This window comes from Lates calcarifer, linkage group LG5, assembly GCF_001640805.2.
Source record: "Lates calcarifer isolate ASB-BC8 linkage group LG5, TLL_Latcal_v3, whole genome shotgun sequence".
NCBI classification, from domain to species: domain Eukaryota; kingdom Metazoa; phylum Chordata; class Actinopteri; family Centropomidae; genus Lates; species Lates calcarifer.
The window spans coordinates 17076270-17100339 of record NC_066837.1 but is presented as its reverse complement, the minus strand read 5'-3'; the positions used below and the strand labels follow the sequence as shown (position 1 = coordinate 17100339).

At 44.5% G+C, this 24070-nt stretch overlaps 1 protein-coding gene across 15 annotated transcripts in view; it reads left to right on the top strand.

The window, feature by feature from the left end:
• nfixa (nuclear factor I/Xa) overlaps positions 1-24070 on the top strand; it is a 135668-nt gene that overhangs the window by 105526 nt on the left and 6072 nt on the right. For 4 of the 15 annotated variants that reach the window (XM_018664959.2, XM_018664957.2, XM_018664960.2 and 1 more), the window contains 10 exons: positions 6204-6266; positions 6595-6669; positions 6926-7049; positions 7568-7603; positions 8006-8133; positions 9388-9462; positions 13743-13871; positions 17162-17331; positions 19113-19260; positions 21579-21667. In XM_018664959.2, the coding sequence (XP_018520475.1) occupies positions 6204-6266; positions 6595-6669; positions 6926-7049; positions 7568-7603; positions 8006-8133; positions 9388-9462; positions 13743-13871; positions 17162-17331; positions 19113-19260; positions 21579-21667 (1037 nt within the window). The remainder of the gene's footprint in view (positions 1-6203; positions 6267-6594; positions 6670-6925; positions 7050-7567; positions 7604-8005; positions 8134-9387; positions 9463-13742; positions 13872-17161; positions 17332-19112; positions 19261-21578; positions 21668-24070) is intronic. The other 11 variants (XM_018664965.2, XM_018664962.2, XM_018664958.2 and 8 more) reach the window with 11 other exon arrangements.

Here is a 24070-nt window from a genome sequence, read left to right as displayed (position 1 = left end):
AAACTGTGTAGCTGTGTCACACAGTAATGTGCACTGATGGAGCCGAGAGGTGATGGTGGGGTGAGGATAAGAGGATGAATGGAGAGAGGGAGACACAACGGGAAGGAGTGAAGGGGATAAAGGAGGAGGGGTGGGGTGAGGGTGGGGGTATGTATGGGCATCCAGCCAGTCACATACCCCCCAAACCTCCACTCAGCACCCCACCCTCTCGCTATCACCCACTCCACCCATTCCCTGCAAGTTCATGCATACCCTCTAGACCCACAAGACACCCCCCCGCTTTCCCCTCTCCCACTTTCTATTGCTTCCTTTCCTACCCTCCATGCTCCCAGCCTTGTAATCCCCGTCTCCCTCCTCTCTCTGCTCCTCCCTCCATCCTTCCCCCTTGCTCCTCTCTTCTCCTCCTCCCTTCCATCTCTCTCTCTCTCTCTCTTTCTTTCCATCCCTCCCCTCGTCTCTCAGCATCCCTCTCTCCTGGGTCTTCTTGCCGTGGTGTGGTGCTGTTGGCAGAGCGTGGGCGCAGGCGGCACACAGACGGGAGCACAGATGGGCAGCAAGCTGCGCAGGGCGGCCAGGCACACCTGCTCCACACACACTTACACACACACACAAACACACATGCACACACTCACAAACGCACATGCACAAGCACACTGATACAGAGCCCTACTCTGCCACCTCGCCACACAGCCTGCCTGCCTGGCACAGTGATACAGGGACACAAACACAAATACACACTGACACACATGCATGCATACATACATACATTGATTTGTACATCCATCCATACATACAAACATTTGTGCATACGCAGATTTGTACATACATACATGCAAACAGTGTTTTTGATACTCACATAATTTTATCATAGAATTTTTATTCTCTTATGTCTCTTAAAGATTTTAAATTGCATTTCTAAGTAACCTCTAAGTTTTTGCCTCTACACATTTTAAAAGGTCACAGTTCACACTTCTTGGTTGACTACATGGAGATCTGGTACACATACACACACACACACACATACATACACGTAACAGTAGCAAAGATAAAGACTTCTTAACACTAAAACATAAATATATCCTCATATGACACAGACTTAAATAATTAAAAAAATAAAAACAGAAAAATATACATAAATAAAAAAGAAAAAAAATAATAAAATAACGTCCAATAAAAGAGCTGAGTGAACATCTGTGTGGGATAGCCGGGGGGATTAGGAGGGTTTGGAACATTTTAAGCGCATTAAGGATTAAAAAAAGGTCAGAATGTTTAGCAACATACCGATAAACCTCTTAAGCGAAACCCAATTGGGAGGCTGTACCGCGTTATCCTGTGTTTTGGGGAGGAGAAGAGAAGAGGGGGGTGGGGGGGGGTGGAGGGGGAAGGAGGGGGAGAATAGAGTTGACATTTGTTCCAACAAGGAAGGGAATCTGTGTGAACCAACCGTCTGTGCACATACATGTATTTACACACATGCGTGCACGCCCATATGGATGCACACTGGTTTGATGTGGCTACAGAGTACATTAGCTCACTTGTTGGTTTGTATGTTGATGTTAGGGGGTGTGGATGCCTGTGCACTGCACAGACTCATAAATGACCAGCACTGTTTATGAATCTGTCAAACAGTGGTGTGCCACTGCAGAGCCCACTTGTCACTTCTTTCAGTTTTGACCTTGACTTTCTACTTTGGTTTCATCCCGTGTTTACAATCATCGGCTCGTACGTTTCCTCACTTAGAGAAATGTAATTTGTACAATTTTGGTTTTATCTGTAACTGCAGAGTGCACAGTGCTTTTAGGTCTTGTTTGAATGTGTTTTAATCTGGGCTTTTCTCAGCAGAGCTTTAGTTCCCTGCTTTACTCTGCTCCGCTGGCTGTCTGCTGGCCACGAAGTGATTGACTGGCAGCCCTGTCTGACCCCTGTCACCAGGTCACTGAGTCAAAATCTACTGACTGACAAAATCTACAACTGATGGATGGTGGGTTGGTGGGTTGTGTTGAAAGACAAGACCAGTTTGTCTTTTCTGACCCTGGAGATCAACAGTGCAGCGGGGAGTCACAGATTGAATGGAAGAAGATGAGGTGGAGCTGTGTAGGTTGAGAACAGACATGGAGGTGCTTATAGAAGACCAGATGAGAGCTCCACATAAGACAAAAAATGATGATGAGGAGAATGCAGTACAGATGGAATTGATGCAAAGGAAAGCCACAGAAATATGTGCTGGATGTCAGAGAGATGGTAGGAGTTAAGCCACACAGTGATAGATGGAGAGCTTGTGAGAGGAAGAGAGCAGCCACAGTGGGGGGTACAGTACTGTATGTCAAGGCAATGTTGACTGGGGTTATGTTGATTTGTGGTGGAGTCATGAGATTTGCCCCGGAGCCTGCAGGGAAATTCTGCAATCAGCAACCAACAATGGCAGCCGTCATTAAGCTACAGCCACAGAGAGCTATGGCAGTAAGAAAGCAGACTCTCAGCACAAACTTACCACAAAAAGCTGTAATGTTTTAACTTATCAAGTGCTAAAGCACTAATATGTTAACAAACAGTTAGCTGTCTTTGTTGCTACATGTCAAATGTAGGTCCAATATTAGCACAGGTTTGGTCTGCCAACTCACACAAAAATGATCCCTATCTTTTCATTGTACTGGAACTTGATCTTACGTTCTTCACCAGCCACTCATTTTCTTTGGCTTTACAATACAGAACAAGATTTAGTTGTGCAAAAGCAGGAATTTTCAGACTTTTTTCTTGATCATTTGTTGAAAACTTGCCTCTTAATTTTACTTACTTTCTTACTTTTGACCTCTTTGATATTAGTGAAATCAACTGAGAAATTAAATACAAAGCAGTATTGTTTGTTATATTTTAAAATATGACTTGAATAAGGTTGACAGGAGAAAGTTGGAAGAGAACCCCCAGTTTCTGCTCATGACCATAGCACCCCATTGTCCCAGCTGTTAAATAAAGATTGACTCATTCATAGAACCATGTAGAGTCAGTCTTGTCAACCCAATGTCTTATATGTTACAGTGTGTACACTGTTTTTATCTGTGTGTAGTGTTTTTTTAATTCACTGGCTTGAGGGGCTGCAGGGTAGGCTGAAAGGTTTGAGGTTAGAGAGGAGGTTGCTGGTGGTGGAGGTGGAGGGGCGTCCGGGTGGGGGGGGGGGCTGCAGGACTATGATTGGGGTTGCAGAAGGGAGGGCTTTGGGGGGCTGTGGTGGGAAGATAAGGGGCTGGATGCGTGGTTAGGAGGCTGGGGAGGGGGGGTACTTCTGTTGTAGGCTGCAGCTGGCAGAGTGGCGATAATCAGCAACCAGACCTCCTCTGTCTTACCTCTTCTCCCCCGTATTCCTCACTTCTCTACCGAGCTATACGATGCACTGTTGACCTCAACAGTGGCAGTGATTTCCAGTGAGTGATGTAGTGCTGTGTTGTAAGCAAAGTGTTTGTTGGCTAAGGAGCCCAAGCTCATAAAACTAGAGCCAGAACTGCTGAAAGCTTCAGTATCTAGCCAGGTCATCTCATTGTACAGTCTCCATGGCAGCTCTTCAAAAGCTAAATAAACTTTTTCTCTGTAGACAGCACAGAGCATATGATCAACACTAGAATTAAAAGGAATCCAAAAAGAAGAAATGGAGGTCATGATATCTGCCATTAACTAACAACATGCATCCCTCTGTCTTATGTGATCTGAGAGCTGATGTGGTTTGGCCACTAGGCCTCAGGGTGATGTTGAGGACGGCTATCAGTGTCCCTGCTACTGCACATATCTGCCTGACAGTCTCTTATCTACCATGAGCCTCAGTTTTCACTCTTGGTCTTTCACACCTCTGCAACAGCAGAACATGTTGGGGTCATGACAGGCCAACAATAAGCAATATAAGAGACAGCAGGGGCAGGATTTCCAAGTGCAGGGTTTTTCCAAAATGTGATATGTCCACATTGAAAAACAACTGTTACTCAGTAATATACAGTGCAAGATTCAAGAGTCGGGGATATTATGGTATTGTAAAGAAAGATCTCCAAATAAAGATATCAGTGAGACAGGAGCTCCATGGCATCAATTACACACTGCTCCATTGTGTCAGTTGAGTATTGTAAGAAGGCCTGAACCTGTTATTTTAGTAACACAGTACATGCACCAATGTTTTGTGTTTTATTAAGCTCCGTATAAATAGATATGGTAAAAAGCAATAATAATCTACTACTACATAAATAGAAATAGCAAAGTAGGAAGCAGACTTTTCTAAAGTCAATGTGGAAACTTCTATTTGCACTTTGAACTTCCATCTGTGATAGTACGCTCTCTTGAAGTCTTGTGAAGCTTTGTGGCAGCAAATCATACTCTGTAACTTACACATTACACTACGAGATATCTCTCAAGCATACTGCACATACAGTAAGGTGGCTGTGTATCCAACCAGTGCATGTATGGTGTGAGAAATAGAGTGTTTACAATATGGTAGAGCCCTGTGGTGAAATACTACACGACGGTAAAAAGTCCATTGAAGTCAGGTTGTTTTCTCAACAGCTTTCATTGGCCATCATATATGTTTACTCTTGAGTGTGTACCTCAGTGTTTGTCCACGTATGAGTGTGTGTGTTTGAATGTGTCTGGGTGCGTGCGCGGCAGGGGCGCAGCCTCGTATGTTTGGAGTGAGTGCCGTCAGTTAGCTGGAATGTGGCGCTACCGCCAATGCTAAGATGGCTGCCAAGCTCTAAGATGGCTGCCAGGATTACACCCAGCCAGTGAGAGACAGAGGAGTGCAAGAGATTCTGCATGTGAAGAGAGGGGAAAAAGAAGCTCTCTTTCATTTCTGGTCTCTTTTCTTTCTTTCATTCTCACTCTCGTCTGTCTCGCCCCTCTCTCTGTGGATAAGCAATGCTTCGTAGGCAGCGAGACAGGTCTGTTATTGTTTCTGCTCAGTAATCTGTGGCTTAGTGTGGCTGCAAGGCAAGTGCTGCTGGCAGGAGTCTGTGTGCTCTGTTATCACCTACAGCCTGCAGATAAACACCTCCTTTAGCTAGCTTGCTAGCTAGCTGTGGCCTAGCTAGGCCTGAAAGGATGGCCGATGGCTTTAGCCCCTACACCACACCAGTCCTGGAAATGGAGCTCAGTCTCAATCACCAACTCATACACGTGGTCACAAAGATCGAAAGAAATGCACGATGGCTGGCAAGCATGTGTTATGTATTCATAAACATATATGCATAGACACATCTGACATATTTTTCATGGCCTGGACAGGAATGCACCCTCTTTTAGAGCAACTCTTCCCAGGACTCATGTTACAAAACCTCATCTTGCAACTCCTCTTTCTGCCTGTAGCTCCTCCAGGTCTAATTGTGGCTCTTTGTTGCCAAGACTTGGCATGTTTGTTTCTGCTCTTGTGAGCAAAGCCCTACTGCTTTTGTGGAGCAGTCATAACAGGTGTGTGTTTGAGCAAATGTGTACCTGTGCAATGCGTTTGTGTCGCTCTGCCGTCATTTGATCCCAAGAGGAAAAGGTTTGCTTCAACTTTAAGATACTCTGCCTCAGACACTTTGGGGCCAGCCAGACTAGCATGGTCAGCCTTTTCACCACAGGGTCAGTGTGTGTGTCTACGCATTTGTGTATGTGTGTGTGTGTGTATGTCCAAGCAGGGATTACAACATGTATTAAAGTATGAAACAAAAATTAGAGAAAGAAACAGATTGAGAGAGAGGGTTTCGTGGTTGTGTGGGTGTGTGTTCATATTTGTGTATGTGTGTGTATGTGTAAGGTGCTCTGTTTACGCAGACTAAATCCCTACCAGCAAGAAGGTATTAAATAGGATTAGGGTGAGGGATATGATTGCGTGGTTAGATACTAAATGGCATAGCAGCACACTGTAAATCATTGCACCTTAAGTCAGGAGGGACAGAGGGAGATGGGAGAGAACATTCTTAGATACAAGACTGTCACATAAAAATGTGTGAATTCGCACGCATACACTCACAAGATGTATACCATACCCCAGCACATACTGCAAGTCCCTCTTATTCCCTCTCACACCTCAAATATCACAGTCTTGGCAGCATGGATACATAGCTATGATTCATCGAGGCATTGTACACTAACCAGTATGTTTTCCATTACTTTTTTTAGCATACAAACGAAGATCCTAACCATTTGTCTTTCTCTCCTTCCTCCTCTCTGTCTCTGTTTCTGTGCAGAATCTGGACAATCAGACAGCTCCAGCCAACAGGGGGACACAGACATTAAACCACCGCCCAATGGTATGTACACACATTCACACATCCATGTCCAAACACTGTCAAATCAGCATACTAGAATTGATTCCATCATGCTTATCAGTCTTAGCATATTCCAATTATGGATCCAATTAGCAAACACACTCACACAGATGTTGATCCACAAACATAGTTGCAGATGGTCGCCCTCTCAAAGGGATGCAATTTTTCAGGGTTTCTTCCAATTTTTTTTTTTTATATTATTTTGTTTGTTTCCAACACAATTCCATGAATTTCTAATGTTGTGTGTTTTTTTCCCCTCTAATACTTTTGTGTATCTATGTAAGTCCTGATCACATCCCTTTCTGTACAGGGCACCTGAGTTTCCAGGACTGCTTTGTCACCTCAGGGGTGTGGAATGTGGCGGAGCTAGTCAGAGTGTCACAGAGTAAGTAGTAAATATGCTACACACACACACACATACACACAAACAAAGAAAAACAAAAAAGACTAGATCAAAAGGAATACAATTTTGACAATTTGATTTATGCCTTGATGTACATTTGTTTCCTGGTTTGGCCAAAAATTGCATGTCCATATGGATTGTTATTTTCCTCTTTTGAAATCTGGAATATCTCTGGAATGTACATATCATCGTCAACTCAACCCCCCACCCCACCCCTTTTTATTTTTCTTCCCGTTAGCTCCTGTAGCCACAGCGTCAGGTCCCAACTTCTCACTGGCTGACCTGGACAGCAGTCCCAGCTACTACAACATCAACCAGGTGGCTCTGGGACGACGCTCCCTCACCTCCCCTCCTTCCACCAGGTACATGGTCAGAGCTATAATCTCACACAGACAACAGTAGTAAACAGGAGTATAGAGGTGTATATTGCTCAGGACACACCAATGATCATCACGTGAGTCCAGCTGTTTGCCATTAGCAGAGTCTCTTGTGGGTGAAGCCACCATGTGGCTTTAGCAGTGCTACCTTGGCATGTAATTCACTGTGATGCCAGAGGCAGCCTGGAGCGAAGTGTGAAGTCACAGTAATATCTGCCAACCGTATATCACTTCTTATCACAAAGATGACTTTACTGGCAAGTAAAGTACGCCATTTCATTGAGGTTTCTTGCTGTGAATGACATTTAGTACCACAGCCCATTCCCACTCTTGGAATCTGTCCTGAACCTCTTTGCTGTATATATATATATGTGTGTGTCTCTCTGTTAGCTGTTCTCCTCTTTATGTGATGTGTGATGGCTCTTTCTGCTTTTTCCTCTTTTGTGTCTCTCTTAACTTGTCTCTTTCTCTCCTCTTACCTCTATCATCTGCTGTCACTTTAGGTCTGAGGTGGAGTTGTACGCAAACCTTCCACGGAGGTAGTTATAAACACCTACAAAGACACAAACTTGATGAGACACTTGCACAGAAAAACACACACACAGACACGCACACACTTAGAGAGAGTCTTATTGTGTGGCTGTCTCTGCTGTCTAACTTTTCTTTCTGTTTCCTCCTTTTTCATTATGTCTGTTCCGCTCCAAGACTTTGTGATAGTATCATTGTTTCCACTAAGATGCAAAACTTGAAGCCTCTTTAAATGTTTAAGTGCTTGTTTATATGGTTCCTTTTAAGTTATGAGCTTTGTGAGGTATTTTATCCTTGATCCATACATATCCTGGATTTTTATAGATTAAAAAAAAAAATCACGCTTCCTCTTCCCCTCTCTTTCTGCATCCCACCTCTCCTCCACCCTCCAAACATCCTCCCCATGCCCTCAGCTCCACCAAGAGGAAGTCATTAGACGACAGCGAGCTGGAGAGCCCCACAGATGATGTTTTCTACCCTGGACGCTCGCCTGCCGCCAGCTCCTCCCAGTCCAGCGCGTGGCCCAATGACATGGATGCAGGTACCCCCCCTTCCCCCCCCAACCCCACCCCACACCTGTCACCCACTAAGCAAGTGTCATGAAACTTTTTCTCACTCCTGCCTGACCCCCACCCCACCACCCCACCACCCACCAAAGTCCAGACTGATGCCTCCATCTGACTATGTCCCTTCTCCACACTCTACCTCAATCACTTACCCTCACTCTGGTGATGTACACAGCCCTGAGCACCCCTCAGAACCTCCCACTCATCCACCAGCTTCAGTCGGACTATTTGACTTACTTAGAGAAACAGCAGCACCTCATACTAACAAACTGATAATTTGTCCAGGAGTGCTTAATTTACCTAATATTAAAAGCTATGATCACGATAGACCAGGATCTGTTGATCATAATACCCTGCCATATATTTAGGAATGTAAACATGCTGTGTGTAGACTTAAAGAATACAAGATCACACGACTTTTCTCAGATTTGTCTCTTGTCTGTGACAAAGACATAAGGATACCTGCCAAAATAAAGGGAACTTAAGTAAATGAATGAAAGCCCAGGTTTAGGTCTACTCATTAAAAAATATAACCCAGTGAAAACATTACATAGTCATCACTCTCACCTTACTTTGAGGCTATTTTACACTCATTGGAATAGTCTCTTTCTTTATTGTTCAGTAAATGGGTTTAAAAGCATCAGCATGTTTTAAATTATAGTCCGTGCCATTTTTTGGTCAGAGTGTTTTCAGCACCATCACTATAACCCCAGAAAATTGAATTTATCATGGATAAATGGTGCTAAATGCTATCCACCAAATAGCTCCAGACACTGGGAATATAAATGCCAAGATGCATCAAGGGTGAAATAACAGCTTAGAGCAGCAGCCTGTATTAAGGCTTTATGTTGGTGTTTCCATTGTTTTGGCAGCAACCACTACCTCTGTGATTCAGCTTTGGACATTACCCTCTTTATTCTACCTCACCCCCTCCAAGAACCCAATAACTCTCAAAAAAAACCCTCTCTTGTTCACTTCACTTGAGCCATCACTCCTAAATGTCAAGGCTTCATATTTCCTCATCCTCGCCTTAAAGCCATAATCACACGTACAGTTTACCAGATTTTGTATCAGCCATTCACTACCTCCTTCATACACGAATGTTCACTCTTACCTCTCTCTCTTTCCGTCTCATTCTCTCACTCTCTCTTTCTCTCTCTCTGTCTGTCTCTCTGTCTTTTTCACTCTTCCCCTATTTCATTGTTAACAATACCCTTCTCCACTTTCAGTGCAGCACCATTTGGCGAGTGTGCAGGAGAGGAAGATAAAACATGAAAACGATGGCGTGCAGTTTCCTTACCATGGTTAGAACAACATTGATTACACTCATATATATTTGCTATTTACCAGCCTTTATGTAGCTCAGTCATTCCTTTGTGTATGTGTGTATATATAGATATATGTATATATAATATATATACATATATACATATATATATTATATACTGTATGTGTGTGTGTTTGTATGTGAATTGTATGAATATCTGTGGTAAGGACAAAGATAATATACAGAAAAATGGGACTATAATAATGTTTAGTTGTTATCAGATTGATGTCTTTGCTGCTGATCAAAGTTTCATTTATTGACATCACTTTTCCTGTGATGCACATTAGCAGGATTGTCAAGGATTACTCATTTCAGGCTTTACTTTCTGTGTGAAACATAAGGCTACAAGTAGCGAAGATCCCTGGCTTTATCTCTCTGATGTCAGTCTTCCCAGCGGCACTTTAACAGACAGATGTCACACATGCACATATACTGTACATATACACAGACATGCACACACACACACACACACACACACACCAGTGAATCACACACTCCCAGCCCCCCTCATATGCAGACGTTCACACATTGAAACACACATGCTTATCATGCTCCCCACCCCTGCAGGTGTTCAGGTGCCTGCCTTGCCTCCATCCCTCTGTCGCTCCATCCCCTCCCTTGCTTCAAATCCCTCATTAAGACGCTTACCGTCTGTGGATCAGAGGTGTAAAACCCTTCCTCCTGCTCCCTTCAACCCTCCATCCCTGTCTCCCTTCTGTCTAATTGAAAACATGTACAGCAGGAAGGACCCTCGGGAGGGAGAAAACATGTCAGAGGAGAGGGAGGAGAGAGAGGCAGAAAGTAGGCAAGTGGATGGGAGGTGAGAGAGGGAAGAGAGGAGAGAAGAAGACTTAAATGGCGATGGTTAATGAGAGACAAGGGTTGTCAGGATGTGAACTAAAGGAGCCAAGAACCCTAGTTAGGTTTTGCCCCAGTCTACTCTCACTCGAGCCTCAGCGGCTGCTCTCCTGCTCCTGCTCCACTTAGCTGTAAATGTAATTAAGAGGCTGCTCATCAGAGCCACAACAGAGGCTGCTGCACGCCTTAGCGCACCAGAGCCTCACCTCCCATCTTTTTCCACTCTCTCTCTCCCTCTTCCTCTCTGTGTATGTGTACCACCCCCTTACTCTCCAAAGTGCAGCACATAGCCTTGTACACCTCCTAATGAGTTTGGCAAATAGAGGTGTAGAATAGCAAGCAAATCTGGACCCTTTACCAATTAATTTACAGAATCCAAGTGAAAAATTAGGAAGCCAAAACGTTTTGTAATTATCAGCCTTTTTTTTAATTTTGTGTGGGTTTAGAAATAGTTTTAAACAGTAGCTAGTACAAAACATATTTCACACTTGAGAAACCAAGGGGAAAAAAGGAGACTGATTGGTTTGTGAGAGCAAGGATGGAGCAAGTAGAGAATGTGCGATTTTGGTACGGTGTGTATCCGATTTTCCAAAGGATCCCACCTGCCACAGGCAAAGCTCATCTGGGAATTCCTGTCCAGGTTGGGGGTATGTAAACAAGCGAGCACACACAAACACACACTTACGAATAAACCAGGGGGTTTCTAAAAAAAACAGAAAACACACACACAGGTGTGCCTCACCGTCTGTCCACAGCACCATCTACTCCCCCTGATTTCCTCCATAACCAACAGAACACGCACACCCAGCAACACACACACAAACACATGTATGAAGATGCATACATACATATAAATCGTACAAACACTGTCACATTCAGATACACACATGGTAGATTTCTGTACACATATCACACAGCCCAGCCACAGACACACACACCACGTGCACAGCTGAAGCATGGTCCCAGATGGTGTTTCCGTGTGTATGTAGCCTTGGGATCCATGAGGATGCTGGAGACATCTGCTCCACAGGGGCTAGAAGAGGGGTGGGGGGGGTTAGTGGAGGCGAACGAAACGACCGTGATTTCATATTAGTTCCAAATGATTGTGAAATTTTCCTGAGACACCAGAGAGTTGTGGTGGTGGTGGGGGCCTTGCTTGGTGCTTTGAGTTAAATGTTACAGGCCCTTAGAGGGATACGGCTGGACTTACATATGTGCTTTAAATCACTGGAGAGAGGAGAATTCCCTGACTTTTCTTCATTTGTTTAAACCACTATCTCCTGTCTTTTCCAACTGTGTGTGCGTGTGTGAGTGTGTGTGAACAAGTGTGTGTGTCTGTGTGTCAACGTCTGTGTGTGCTTCAGAGGCGCATCTGGTGGCAGGCCTGTTAGTGCAAAGAGACAGAAGGGTCATCATGGGAGCGCTTGATTGGTTGCCAGTGAAATACTAAGGCTTGCCAGGAGAGGCAACAGTGCAGTTGTGGCACATACACACACACACACACACAAGCCAGATCAGACCATTGCACAGCCTCTGAAATACTGAAATATTGTCTTTCATATTACCTTGATGATAGTGACTGTGCTAAAACTTCCTGTGTATACAGATGTCAGTCCTCATCTAATCTTCTCTGTGTTTCCTGGCTCCAATTTTTATACTTGAGTTTTATATTATACTTCCAAAATAAAAGCACATAACTACCTCTCTGAAACCATAACTGTTTAATCTATAAGGTTCTGGTTTTCACACTTTCTTCCAAATCGCAGTCTTTCCCAGCTCTCCCCTCCAGGTGCCTTTCCTTGTTTATGTCTCTGCAGACTGCTCTTATTTCCAGTTTGCTCCCACCAGTGTGACGGTGTCATAGCGATCACTGCTAACTATTGGTGTCAGAAGTGGGATCGGGGTTGTCTTCATGCTTGGAATTTGTCTGACAGTACAATACGCCCCCAGACTCCCGCTATAGTGGGGGGAGAAAAAAAAAGAAATATATGTCTGCTAAAGACATAAATGGTTCACACATATTCACTCCCACCTGCTTGAGACTTAACTCTTTCACACAGGGAGGGAAGGTTTTACACGCCCCCACACTCCCATAGACTTTCACACGTCTCCAGCTGGAGAACTGAGGAGGAATCGTATTTAATGCCTTTTTTGATGCGGAGGGGCCACAGAAATAGACCACAAAACAACAGTCTAAAAAAAAAGTTTAAAAAGAGCACATTATCACATCACTCACTTGTTCGGAAGATTAGAAGAAAACTTCCTTCTCTGTTGTTTCATCAGTTAAATGTGGTGGTGTGGTGAGGGTCTTTTATTGTTTTTTTTTTGTGATTGAACATGTGCTCATGCTTTCGAGTTTGTTCAGACATCGAGCGCGTGAGTGTGTGTGTGTAAGCGAGAGATAATAACCATATTTAACATCTTATGACATTCCAATTTCATACATGTCGTCAGAGCAACGCATTGAAAAACAAGACACTGCTGCATTTTTCACAGGTTCTGCTTTGCTCTCTCGCTCCCTTGCTCCCTTGCATATTTTCATGTCTCCCACGTTCTTCTCGCCTCTCGCGTTCTCTCCCTCTCTCTCCCTCTGTCTCCTCTCTCTGTCCGTCTGCTTGTCTTTCGCACTCAACAGCTGCCGTGTCCATACTGTACAGTGTGTGCTATTTCTGAATGAAGCCTTCTTCTCGTGCAGCCAGCCTGTGAGCTTCGCTGAAGCCAGACCACAACTAGCTGACTGTGGCTGTACGGTGGCCATGCTCATACACAGAGAAAGCCTGGAGTTGGCACCTGAAAGAGAGAGAGAAACAGAGAGAACGAGATGAGACAGAAAAACATACAGTGGCACAGAAGAGTTTATTATAGCTACAGATGTGCTTTGGCTCTGAAACAAAGACCAGATTCAGATTGGCTTTAGGTTTTTCCCCTGTTTTACTTTGAACACATGCACTTAGGCTATGAAATATTGCTCAGCCCATATTACATTACTATAAAGCTTGGAATTGGGAATCTTATAGTATATTTCTGAATGAGTTATTACAGCCTAGGAGCAGCAAAACCTCATCATTAACAGTCAAGATTTCTTGGGTCTTTTTAACATCTTTATTCTTTCTTACTGCATCATTTACAGAGTCCTCTGATTGACTCACTGAAACTGTCGGGAGTGAATGACCAACAGCCAAAAGGATAGGGAGCAATGCACTGCCATCAACCAGTGAAGAAATTAAACAATCTAATCAGAAAATCATGATTGTTCAAGTCCCCTTCAATAAGAATCAGACTTATTTTTTTTAGTGTAGCCAATTAAATAAGCAACATTTTGTTGATTAAAACCACCTCTCTCTTTTCCTCCCTCTTCCCCCCCACTTTTTTTTGTTGATCCCATTTTTTTTTCGCCAGGACTGTCCTCGCCTGGTTCACTTAAGAAGCCGGGGAAGTTTGATTTCAACGCCCTGACTTCCCAGACGAGGTCCCCCCGCATGGCGTTCACACACCACCCGCTGCCTGTGCTGGCAGGAGTGAGACCAGGTGAGAGCCCTGCCATGAACCCCAACAACCCCAACCCCAACCCCCGCCTCCCACTTTTATAATCTGAAAAAGAGAGAGAAAGGGAAAGGGAGTGTTAAACTTGATCCCAGATGCCATATTTACAACCCCAAAAACTCCCCTGGAAACAAACAAAACAAATTCTGCAATCGTGTGCCTGAAAATGAAAATGCTAAACGTACTTGCTGAGAAAGCAAAACAAAACTTTCCAGTCCTACAGTTTCAACTGCTGAGAAGCAATATGCCCGCAGAGTTTCACCTGTTCAGTGTTACTGCTATCATCATGGCTTGGCATAAATTTCTCTCTCTCTCTCTTTCAGCATCTCTTCATCCATCCATTTGTTTTTTTTTTTACCATCATCTTTGTGCCTGTTTGTTTTAATATTGTCATTGCATGGTACCATTGCTGCATCCATACCTTTGTGACTGATTTGCCTCACATCTTACTGCTTCATGCATTCGTTGTGATGTTTATACAAGTCTGTTCTTGCATTTAAACTGACAAAACTGTTTATTCTGATATTATGAACTTGACTGGGTGTGTTAACTTACCAGATGGAGCTATCAGCACACTTTATGTTATAATAGGACCAAACACTTTTAAAGCTCTAGATGTAAATGGTCAAACCAGCTGCTGTGCCAAGGACAAAATCTCCATGACACACAGTCTGAACTGAAAAAGAACAAGACAACAAAGAACCAATGAGTATCAACACTAGGTTTTCACTGGGTTTGTTGCTTTGCTGTAGTGCCAAACAGTGTTTCTTTATATGTGTCTTTCTTTTTTTTTTTTTTTTTTTACATTCAGACACACCATCTTAGTTGTATTTTCATTCATCAAAAGACGTGTCTTAAGGGTTTTCCTTGTTTAGTTTTTCTTGAGAATGTTTAGAGCAGACTACAGGTATGAAAGGGAGAAGGAAGAAGCAGCAGGGTATCTGAATCCATGCAGTTGCACAGATTTATAATGTAGTGCATAAAATTCTCCAGTGTTTCCAAGTTCTTGTTTGAACAGAGTCACTAAGGGTACGTTGTCCTCACAAGAGCTTTTAGTCTGCAGGATCTCAAGTTTGCCAACAAGTCCCTGTAGGCCGGTCTCACTTTTCAAAGGAATAAATATGTCCTCCTCTCTCTATCTCTCCCTCTCATTCCATATGTCTCTCAAAGGGATGGTTTGGTCCACAGCCAAACCAGACCTACCGTGTAAAGGTCATTTGGAGTCGTTGCCCTCTGTGTTGAAACGTATTGAATTTTACTTGTGGAGCTCCCCACAGTATATTTAGAAATTGTGGTCCAGGCCGGATCTCGCACCATTAAGCCGTGTTGTTTATCTGCACAGAGCAGTCCTATACCCCCGCGAGAATCCAAAACACCAGATTGAATTTTGCGTTTGAGTTGATTTCTAAAATTTGCCCCTCTGTTTTGTGCGTGAGTTGAAGAGGTGTTAGGGACTAGCTCAGGTTTCTTTGTTCCCCCAACTAACTTCTCACACCCTCCAAACAGTGTGTGTGGACTGTTGGCTAAGAGGTTTTCATGTAATAGAGAGGCTGTAATGAGACAGTGTTTAGAGATTGTGTATGGGTGCATTTGTGCACGTACACACACATACACACACACATACACACACACGTGCATGTGTAAATTTACACTCTTGTGGAGGACTCTCTGTGCTAAAATGGCTGCCATCCAAATGGAATGTCCCTCGGAGGCCTTGGTTCTATAAAGAGACTGGAGGATGATGGGAGGGAGGGAAGGAGAGAGGGATGAAAAGAGAAATGGGGGTAGACATAGAGAAGGGGAAGATGCAGTTAGCAATCACAGTTTGCTTTGGATGGACCGGAGCTGTTAGCTCTTGTTGTATAGGTCTAGTGAGTGCTGGTGTTCATGGGTAAGGACTGGATGGTTTATGTCCTGTTTTTGGCTCCGGACTGATGTGGAGAGCTGCCAGGTTGACTGTTGTCTGATTATACTAGTCTGGAGAGTCCACCATTGTGGCAGTGATTACACACACACACACACACACACACACACACACACACACACACACCAATATACGTACAAAGACATGAAAGCAGCAACAGACATAGCAACGCATTCATACAGACAGGGGTCGAAAATACATACAACCTGAAAGACACACAAAATTCACATGCTCTCAAAACCACAGACACAAAAAGACAAGAACACCGATACAGAAAAACACAAAAGTTTGAGCGAACTTGCACTTACACACATTGTGAGTATAGTATACACAAGAGATAGTAGGTGACAGACATAATCACAGATGCTTGTTTGCCAGGCTCCCCTCACCTAGCAGCTTGCCTCTTTAGTTTGGTGTGCCAAATTGCCAAAGCCATAGAATCTCAGCAGACAAGACAGACAGTGGAGCCCTGTGTGTGTGTGTGTGTGTGTGTGTGTGTGTGTGTGTGTGTGTGTGTGTGTGTGTGTGTGTGTGTGTGTGTGTGTGGTTGGCTGGCTGGCTGACTAATGTCTCCGGGAGGCGTTTTGTGGTCGGCTGGGAGCGGAGGGGAGATTCTCTCTCAAGCTTCAAACTACTGGGCAGAACCGCACAGCAAGGATATGCTGCTGATTGATTACACATCACCGACAAGCAATAAAACAAAAGTGGAAAAATCCAGTGTGTGTGTGGCTCTGTCATACCCCAGTGGTCTGTGTATATGTGTATGTGTGTGTGAGAGAGAGACGGGGAGAGAGAGAAATGGATAAGGAGCAGAAGGCAGAAAATACCATAACACACTCTAGCTTGTATGGGACAGTGAAAGTGTGCGTGCATGTGTAGTGATGCCAGGCCAGAGGTACAGGGAAATCTAGTGGGCTGATTTATAAAATGAATGGGACCAGATGTTGCCCACTGGCCGGGGAGAATGCCAGTCATTTGTAAGCAGAAAACAGCTTTACTCAGTCAACCACAAGAGAATGTCACAGCTATTTTCTGTGTTATGACAATAATAAGCCTAAGTGGAAACCTGGTCTTTATTGCCAGCTGTGTTGGTGCTTAGTTAAAACATATGCATGTGGTATATGCTGTCACAGGTGTGCATGTTAATGTACTGAATATCACAGTGAGTAGAGTGTTGTGTATCCTTAATATGTATGCTATCTTTGGGTAGAAATAGAATAGAATGATCTGAGCCTCACTGTATTTTTCACACTTTTGGTCCTCCTCGTATCTTCTCCTCACGTTCCTCTTCCTCTTCTCCTTTCCCTCTCCTGCTCCTGTTTCCTTTCCCCCTTTTCGCTTTTCTCCCCAGGGAGTCCCCGTGCCTCAGCCTCAGCCCTGCACTTCCCCTCCTCCTCTATCATCCAGCAGTCCAGCCCGTACTTCACCCACCCCACCATACGCTACCATCACCACCAGGACCCGCTTAAGGAGTTTGTGCAGTTTGTGTGCACTGACGGCACAGGACAGCCCAGCGCACAGGTAAGTGATCTGTGGGTTCAGCAAGGAAAGATGATCTGATAGTAGGGCCATTTGTGGTGCAAACTGACGAGAGTGGAACACTGTTTAGAGGTCAGTTTATTTTTGTGGAATTTACTGAAGACGATGCACAATGGAAGAAAGCAAGACTACAAGAAAAACAAAACAGCATCATATTTATGTAGGGAATCACTTCAACATCATTTCATATGTTATTTGTCAGATAAACAGGTGCAAAAAGGTCGAGTTAGACCAGGGATTAGAGCAATCTTTATGAGGTGAAGGAACTTCACCAGGGAAGAGGAAAATGTCTTTAGGGTAAATGCATCAACACAAGGAGGCGGCCAGATGTGCTTAGACAGAAGAAAAAAAACCCAGCTGGAGAAAACTGTGGGGAAAGGAGCCAAACCACATTTTGACTCATCATAGGTTCAACATATAATGTAATGCCTTCTCCCAGAGTAAGGTAGGAGGATCTTGCCCATCAGTTGTGTTTAGGAAGAAAATATCAAAAAGCCCTTTTAAGCAGAGGCCATAGGGTAGGTTTGGCAACTGGTGGAGGATTTCCTATAGGTAAGCAAGGCTGGAAACATGGAAGAGGCCAGCAGAGGATTTGTAGTCAGATCGAGATTAGCAGTGTTTGGAGAGTTAAGTATTCATGGAGGGAACCTGAAGCAGACATTTAAGACTCCTGATGCAATAGTTGTTTAACGAACCCTCATTGAGCAGCTGCCATTTTTTAGTGACGTCCCTTAACTCTCAACAGTGATGGTCTCTTGAGGGGCACATCCTACCCAGTCTCTAATCTAATTTATAATCAAAAATATCATACAAGTTATATGAAAGTAACACACTATGACAAATTATTTCTTAATTAACACACCATGTGTCAGATGAAGCTGGAGAAGCTAGTGAGTGGTTGTGGACGAGGAGGAAACTAACAGCGTGAGCTAATGAGGCTCAGAGGAGGGAGTTTCTGGGACACAGTTGAGCTTTTTTGAGGCGTTGTGGGCCTAATTCAGTGAAACGTCAGTGCAGGGAGGTGCCCCTTTGATAACCTCAATAACATGCCCACACTCATCCTGAAAGCTAGTTTCCAAATATCAAAACATAGGCACATTATACAGCTGACTGTCAACTGGCTTTACGTGGATATTTCAGAACTATCGACGCACGTTTCCTAAGGTGCAGGGTGCTGGTAGTACTGTAAACCTCTACTGTAAACTTGGCCTTCTGGGCAACTTTAAAAGCACTTATCCCACCCTTTTTCATGTCTTATTATCCTTTGTTCTCATTACTTTACCAACTAAAGACACAATAAAAAAAAAGTAAAACTGCACATGCACACACAGGCCACTGAACACACAGACACCCTTTACACATTGCTGATTTTTCCCTCCTTTTTTAAAATTCTTACATTGCACTATAACAACTTCCCTCTTGACAGCTCCATTTTTCTTTTTCCCTTGTATGTGACAATGTTCAACATTTTTCCACTTCTTATTTACCTCACTACTTTTGGCCAGACTGTCTGATATTTATGTGTGTTTTATTTCAAAATTGTGTGAGTTTGGTGATCTTTTGTGTGCAAATGTGTGTGTGTTTTCGCTTGAGTGCTTAAGACTACTTGTGTGGATGTTGATGTCTGTTTATATATGAGTGTCTTACCCTTACATGGGACTCTGTGTGTGTGACTGTATTTTGTGTGTGTGCATCTGGGTCCCTGTGCACTGTATATTCTTGGGGTGTGTCCTGCTCACCCTGTCTGTATGGTCCGTCTGCAGCCTAATGGAGGTGGCCAGAGCAAAATGCCGGGCTCCTTCCTGCTGCCCCCGCCACCCCCGGTGGCGCGCCCTGTGCCCCTCCCCATGCCCGACTCTAAAAGCATCAGCACGCCCACTGACGGCGGACTCAGCTCACCCGCATCTCCGTGTAAGTCACCCCCCACTCCCACTCCCCTCCACAAACCCCCATTACTGCCCCAGTCTCCCCACAGACGTCTCACAGAGGCCAGTCCAAACCAGTTTTAGGCCCCCGTAGGTTGATTAGCTCTTAGCTGGCAGCTAATTTGTCCTCTGTTCCAAGCAATACTACATCAAGTCTGTTGTGCTAGAACAGATGTAGTCATCATAGAGGTCCCTGTATTTATGTGTAGTGCAGCTGCACTGGGGCTTTTTTTCTGTAAACTTTAGTACTATTACTAAAAAAGCACAGATCTGGGACTTCTACAATGACTACTGCTGTAGTTTTTCATAGTCTAGCTGGCTGTCTGCTTCCAGTAAGGTTGCAGTCTGCTCAGTCAAACACTCAGCAGCCCCAGGAGCTTCACTCCTATGTCATCCATCACCTTATGGACTGTACGCCACAGTTACTCTACTGTACTGTACCAGCAAGATCCAATTCTGACGAGGCAGAAGCCACGCCTTTGCCAAACCAGAGATCCTCTTTCAAGCTCTTCTGTATCTCTTGCTCTCAACTTCCTCTGAAGTTCACTCTTCGTTTCTCTCTTCATGTCTTTGCAAGCTTCCTCAGCCTCTTTCCTCAAAATCTTTTTATTCTCCCTTTCTCTCTTTCTCTCTCTCTCTCTCTGGTGTTGGGTTTCCTGCTAGCACCACAAGAGGCAGTGTAGTCTCTCTCCCTTCTTTTTGATGTGTTTTGTAGTTTGGGGGCGGGGGGGAGCTGAGCAGAGCAGGGCCCTGTGCACGTTGCCTCTGTAGCCGCAAGCCTTTGATCAACGCAGACTTTGCATGTCTGTGACAGCGGCAATACAATCTACCCCCTTCTCTCATTTCTTTTTTGCTTTGTTCTTTTCTTTATTTGATATATTCTCATATCCTCCTTTCTTTGTTTCTTTTTCCTTTATTTCTCTCTTTTTTTCTTTTTAAGGGAACAAAATTAGGGCAGTTGGCGTGGACTCCAAAAAAACATCATGCCCCACTTTACCCACCCAATCCCCTCGCCACTTTCACACAAATCTCACAACAATTAAAAATTGAGAACAACAAAAAACATGGAAATCACAGTGTAACAAGAACAACCCAGTCTCTCTAAACATGAATGATAAAATCTAATCAAACCTGTCTAATTAGTGCTATACTGGGGGAGCGGGAGAGAGGAGTGTCATCGGGGAGCGGTGAGGCTTTTGGTTGGTTCCACCCAGACAGGTGCAGTGCGAGAGTCGGGCCACGGGAGAGGCACACCAAGAGGGGGCACTGGACGGAGCAACCGGGGCACCTTCTCCTCCTTTTGTTTTGACTTTTTCTCCTCTTCCTGTCCTATCAACCTTTCCTCCCCTCCCCCCCCTTCCAACTCTCTCAGATTAACGTGTCACTTTATTATTTATTTATATGAACATCTATATAAATAAATATCGTAATTTCCGTCTCTTTTCTCATTCCGGTGACTGTTATCACTGTATTTTTTTTTCTTCCCCTCTCTAATTTTGTCTCTGATTCTCAAGATCGTAGTTACAGTCATAAGAGAAACACACATGTACACACACACACATACACACACACACACACACACATGCATATGATACACTCTCACCCTCACTCATGCATCAGTTTCCAGCCCTTTCACTGTCACCCCCACACATCCCCATCCCCTCAACCTCACTCAAGTCATGCACAGCAAAAGTTCTACTCAGCCACCATGTTGGAGTCCAGTGAGCACAACTGCCCTAAATTTGATCCTGTGGCATCACTGAATGGTGTCACTTTGTAGGCAAGATGCTCCTCTTAGCTTATTAAATTTAAATGGAGCATTGGTTACCACTGGTGATGAATAGAGTTCTTCCATCGGTCACCCCTTTTATTAAGTCCACAGTGAGTCCTCAGTGGTTTTGTATGATTACGGTGGTTTATTACTGAGGCCAGGGGCTGCTGACGAGCGTCTGTGAGTAACAGTGCAGCCATATTTGCGGGAAATAGCTTCTTCATGTTAGCACTAATCATTACAGACTGTACATCCCCTTGTTAAAAACAGATTAAATGGTTAAGTGAAGGAAAATTACAAAGAACCTGCCCGCAACATGAACAAATCACCCATATGACTAATAGGGCATCAGTATCCCTGACCCTGACTGTCTTTTCCCAGTAATTCATTTGACAGTGATGCGTAGTCCTGTAGTGAGTTAATATTATAGTAAAATATACAGACAATGATGATGAGAGCATCAGACTCTACTATAAGCTCAGTGTGTATGTGTGTGTGTAAAAGCATGTACACACTTGTCTCTCTCTTTATAGCATACTCCACGCCAGGCTCCACAGCTCCCAACCGGTTTGTCGGCATCGGAACACGGGACAACTTTCTGAATATCCCCCAGCAGACTCAGGTACCCCGCCAGCCTCCCTCATTTAATTGACATCCACCCATCCACCTCCTCTTCCTCCTCTGTTTTTATGTCTTTTCTTCCTTTTTCCCCCTCATTCGCTCGCTGCAAGCGTGACTGCTCCAGCGCCACACATAGATGCCACATCCCAGCACACTGTTACTGTAGGCATCTTTTGGTTTAAAGGGACAAGCATGTCATTCAGAGCGAAGGCCGTGATATAGAAGCAATACTCAGACAATGGCTCTGCATTGGCAATGTGCTACAATCAGTGATTCAGCCCATGGCACCAGTGATGATCAACTGTATGAATATTTTTTCTACTCTAAAAGTTGAGATGACATGTGTAGCCATCCATAACTGTTACCTGCATCGGTTTGCTAAATAAGGACTTAAGTATTTTTACAATACAATCCCAATTCAGGCTTGACGTTGCTAGGTTATTCCAGATTTTGTCATCATATCGCATGGGTCGTCATCAGCAGATGATATCTCCTCAAGACACAGACCTGTTGATATTCAAGCTCAGCAGCTGTTGATGCAGATACCATGGTGTGAGCTCACATGTTAACATATCCATCTCTGTGAAAACTGAGAAAATTTCATCTGCTGATAAAAACCATGCGATGCAGCTGAAATCTCTGAAAAATGCAAGTAAGTAGACTTTGAGTTGGAATTGTTTTGCCAAACTACTATTTCAAAAGACAGTTTATAACCTGATAGCAGCCTTTTTCTGGAAGCTAAGAAACACTGAAAATGTGGTGTTTGTTTGAGTTGACATTGTACTTGTCCACATGTTACACATTGCCTTCTAAGAAACGCTTGCAGTGGGATATTATCATGGTAGAAAGTATGTAGCATATAAATATTGTTGATCATTTGTTTGCAAACTTGCCCACCTACATTGACACAAAGTGTTGCCCATGTATCAAGGCCTTTAGTTTCAGTATTGGTTTACAGTTTCTGTACCACAGTAGTTTCCCTACAGTGAATGTAAGTAGTGCCAGTTAGTTTCAGCTCCAGCAGTGTTGATTTATCTCTGCTAGGCCCCACAGTGTGTATTAGTACAGCGTGTGAGGCCAGTAGTGCACTACATTGTGGTTTCAGCTTTGGCTGCGCTCTGCCACTGGGCTGCAGTGTCTTGGGCCTCCTCCATCACCAACACAACTTTTCTCATTAGGGGCTAACCGCACCTGCCTGCAGCCAACTCGGCTCTCCTGTCCTCCCCACACATGGAAACAATCTGCATTCCTCCTCGGCACAGCTCTGCTTGGCTAGCCCCCCCACCCCCTCAACCTCACCACCGCCTGCCTGCCTGCCTCCCCTCATGCATCAGCAGCCCACCCTCTCTCCCTTTCTCTCCCTCTCTCCTCCTGCTGCTCCCTCTAGTATTTTCAAGCTCCCCACCTGCACCACTCTCCCACAGATGTAGCCCTGGCACCGAGGGGACATCCACACTCCGTCCAAATGTGTGTGAGCGCGTATGCACACACACGCATGCACTTCAACTCTGTGCCAAAACTCTTGCCCCTCATTTTCTCTCCTAAAAAACAACAGGGCTTTTACAACAGCTTACATCTGTTCACAGCGCTTATTATCTCCTACTATTGCTTATCAAACATTATTGAAAAATGTCCACTTTGAACATTTCTGCCGGGTTTACGGCACGCACAGTGAGAACCTGGGCACTGGTATCAACTGCTCCCAGTTAGCTGAGCCTAGTAGGTCAGTAACAGACTCAGCCAGAGTGAGTAACAGAGGTCTCTGCCTATCCTGCTGTTCTCTGGCATATGGAGAGGTTCAGACGATGGCCCTGCCAGCCCGCCTCGCCGCCTGCTAGCCAACTAGCCAAGACAGAGGAAGAGAGTCTTCCCACTGCTGTCGGCGCAAGAAGCGAGAGAAAAGCTGGTCTGAGGAGCTCTCTGGTGGTGAGACCTCAGCTATGCAGGAAGAGCGAGGGAGATAGGGGCGCATGTATGAAAAAAGTAAGAGGGACTGAGAGAAAGGGAGGGAAAAAAGAGAGAGAGGGAGTTAGTTGAAGCTCACTGCACTCCACAGTCACGTCCCGGCTGTCTGGTTGCCCGCAGCAACCAGACATGATGTCATAGGCAGTTGAACTTGGACTTGAAGGGGGGTTAGAGAGAGAGAAGGGGCGGGGGTGGGGGGGTCACTTTCCACTGCCAAGGATTACACTGGGAGAGCCGGAGTGAGAGAGGGAGAGGAAAAGAGAAGGGGGTTAAGGGAAGTTGGAGCCAGGAGGAGGAGTTATCTAAAAACACCGGAGAATCATGGGTAGGAAGGAGGGAGGCAGAGGTGGTGGAGGATAGACGGGGGTTGGTTGGGGGGGGATTGAAGCTCTCTATAAGTTTGCTAGAATGGTTGGGGGGGGCCAACAGAGAGTTTGCT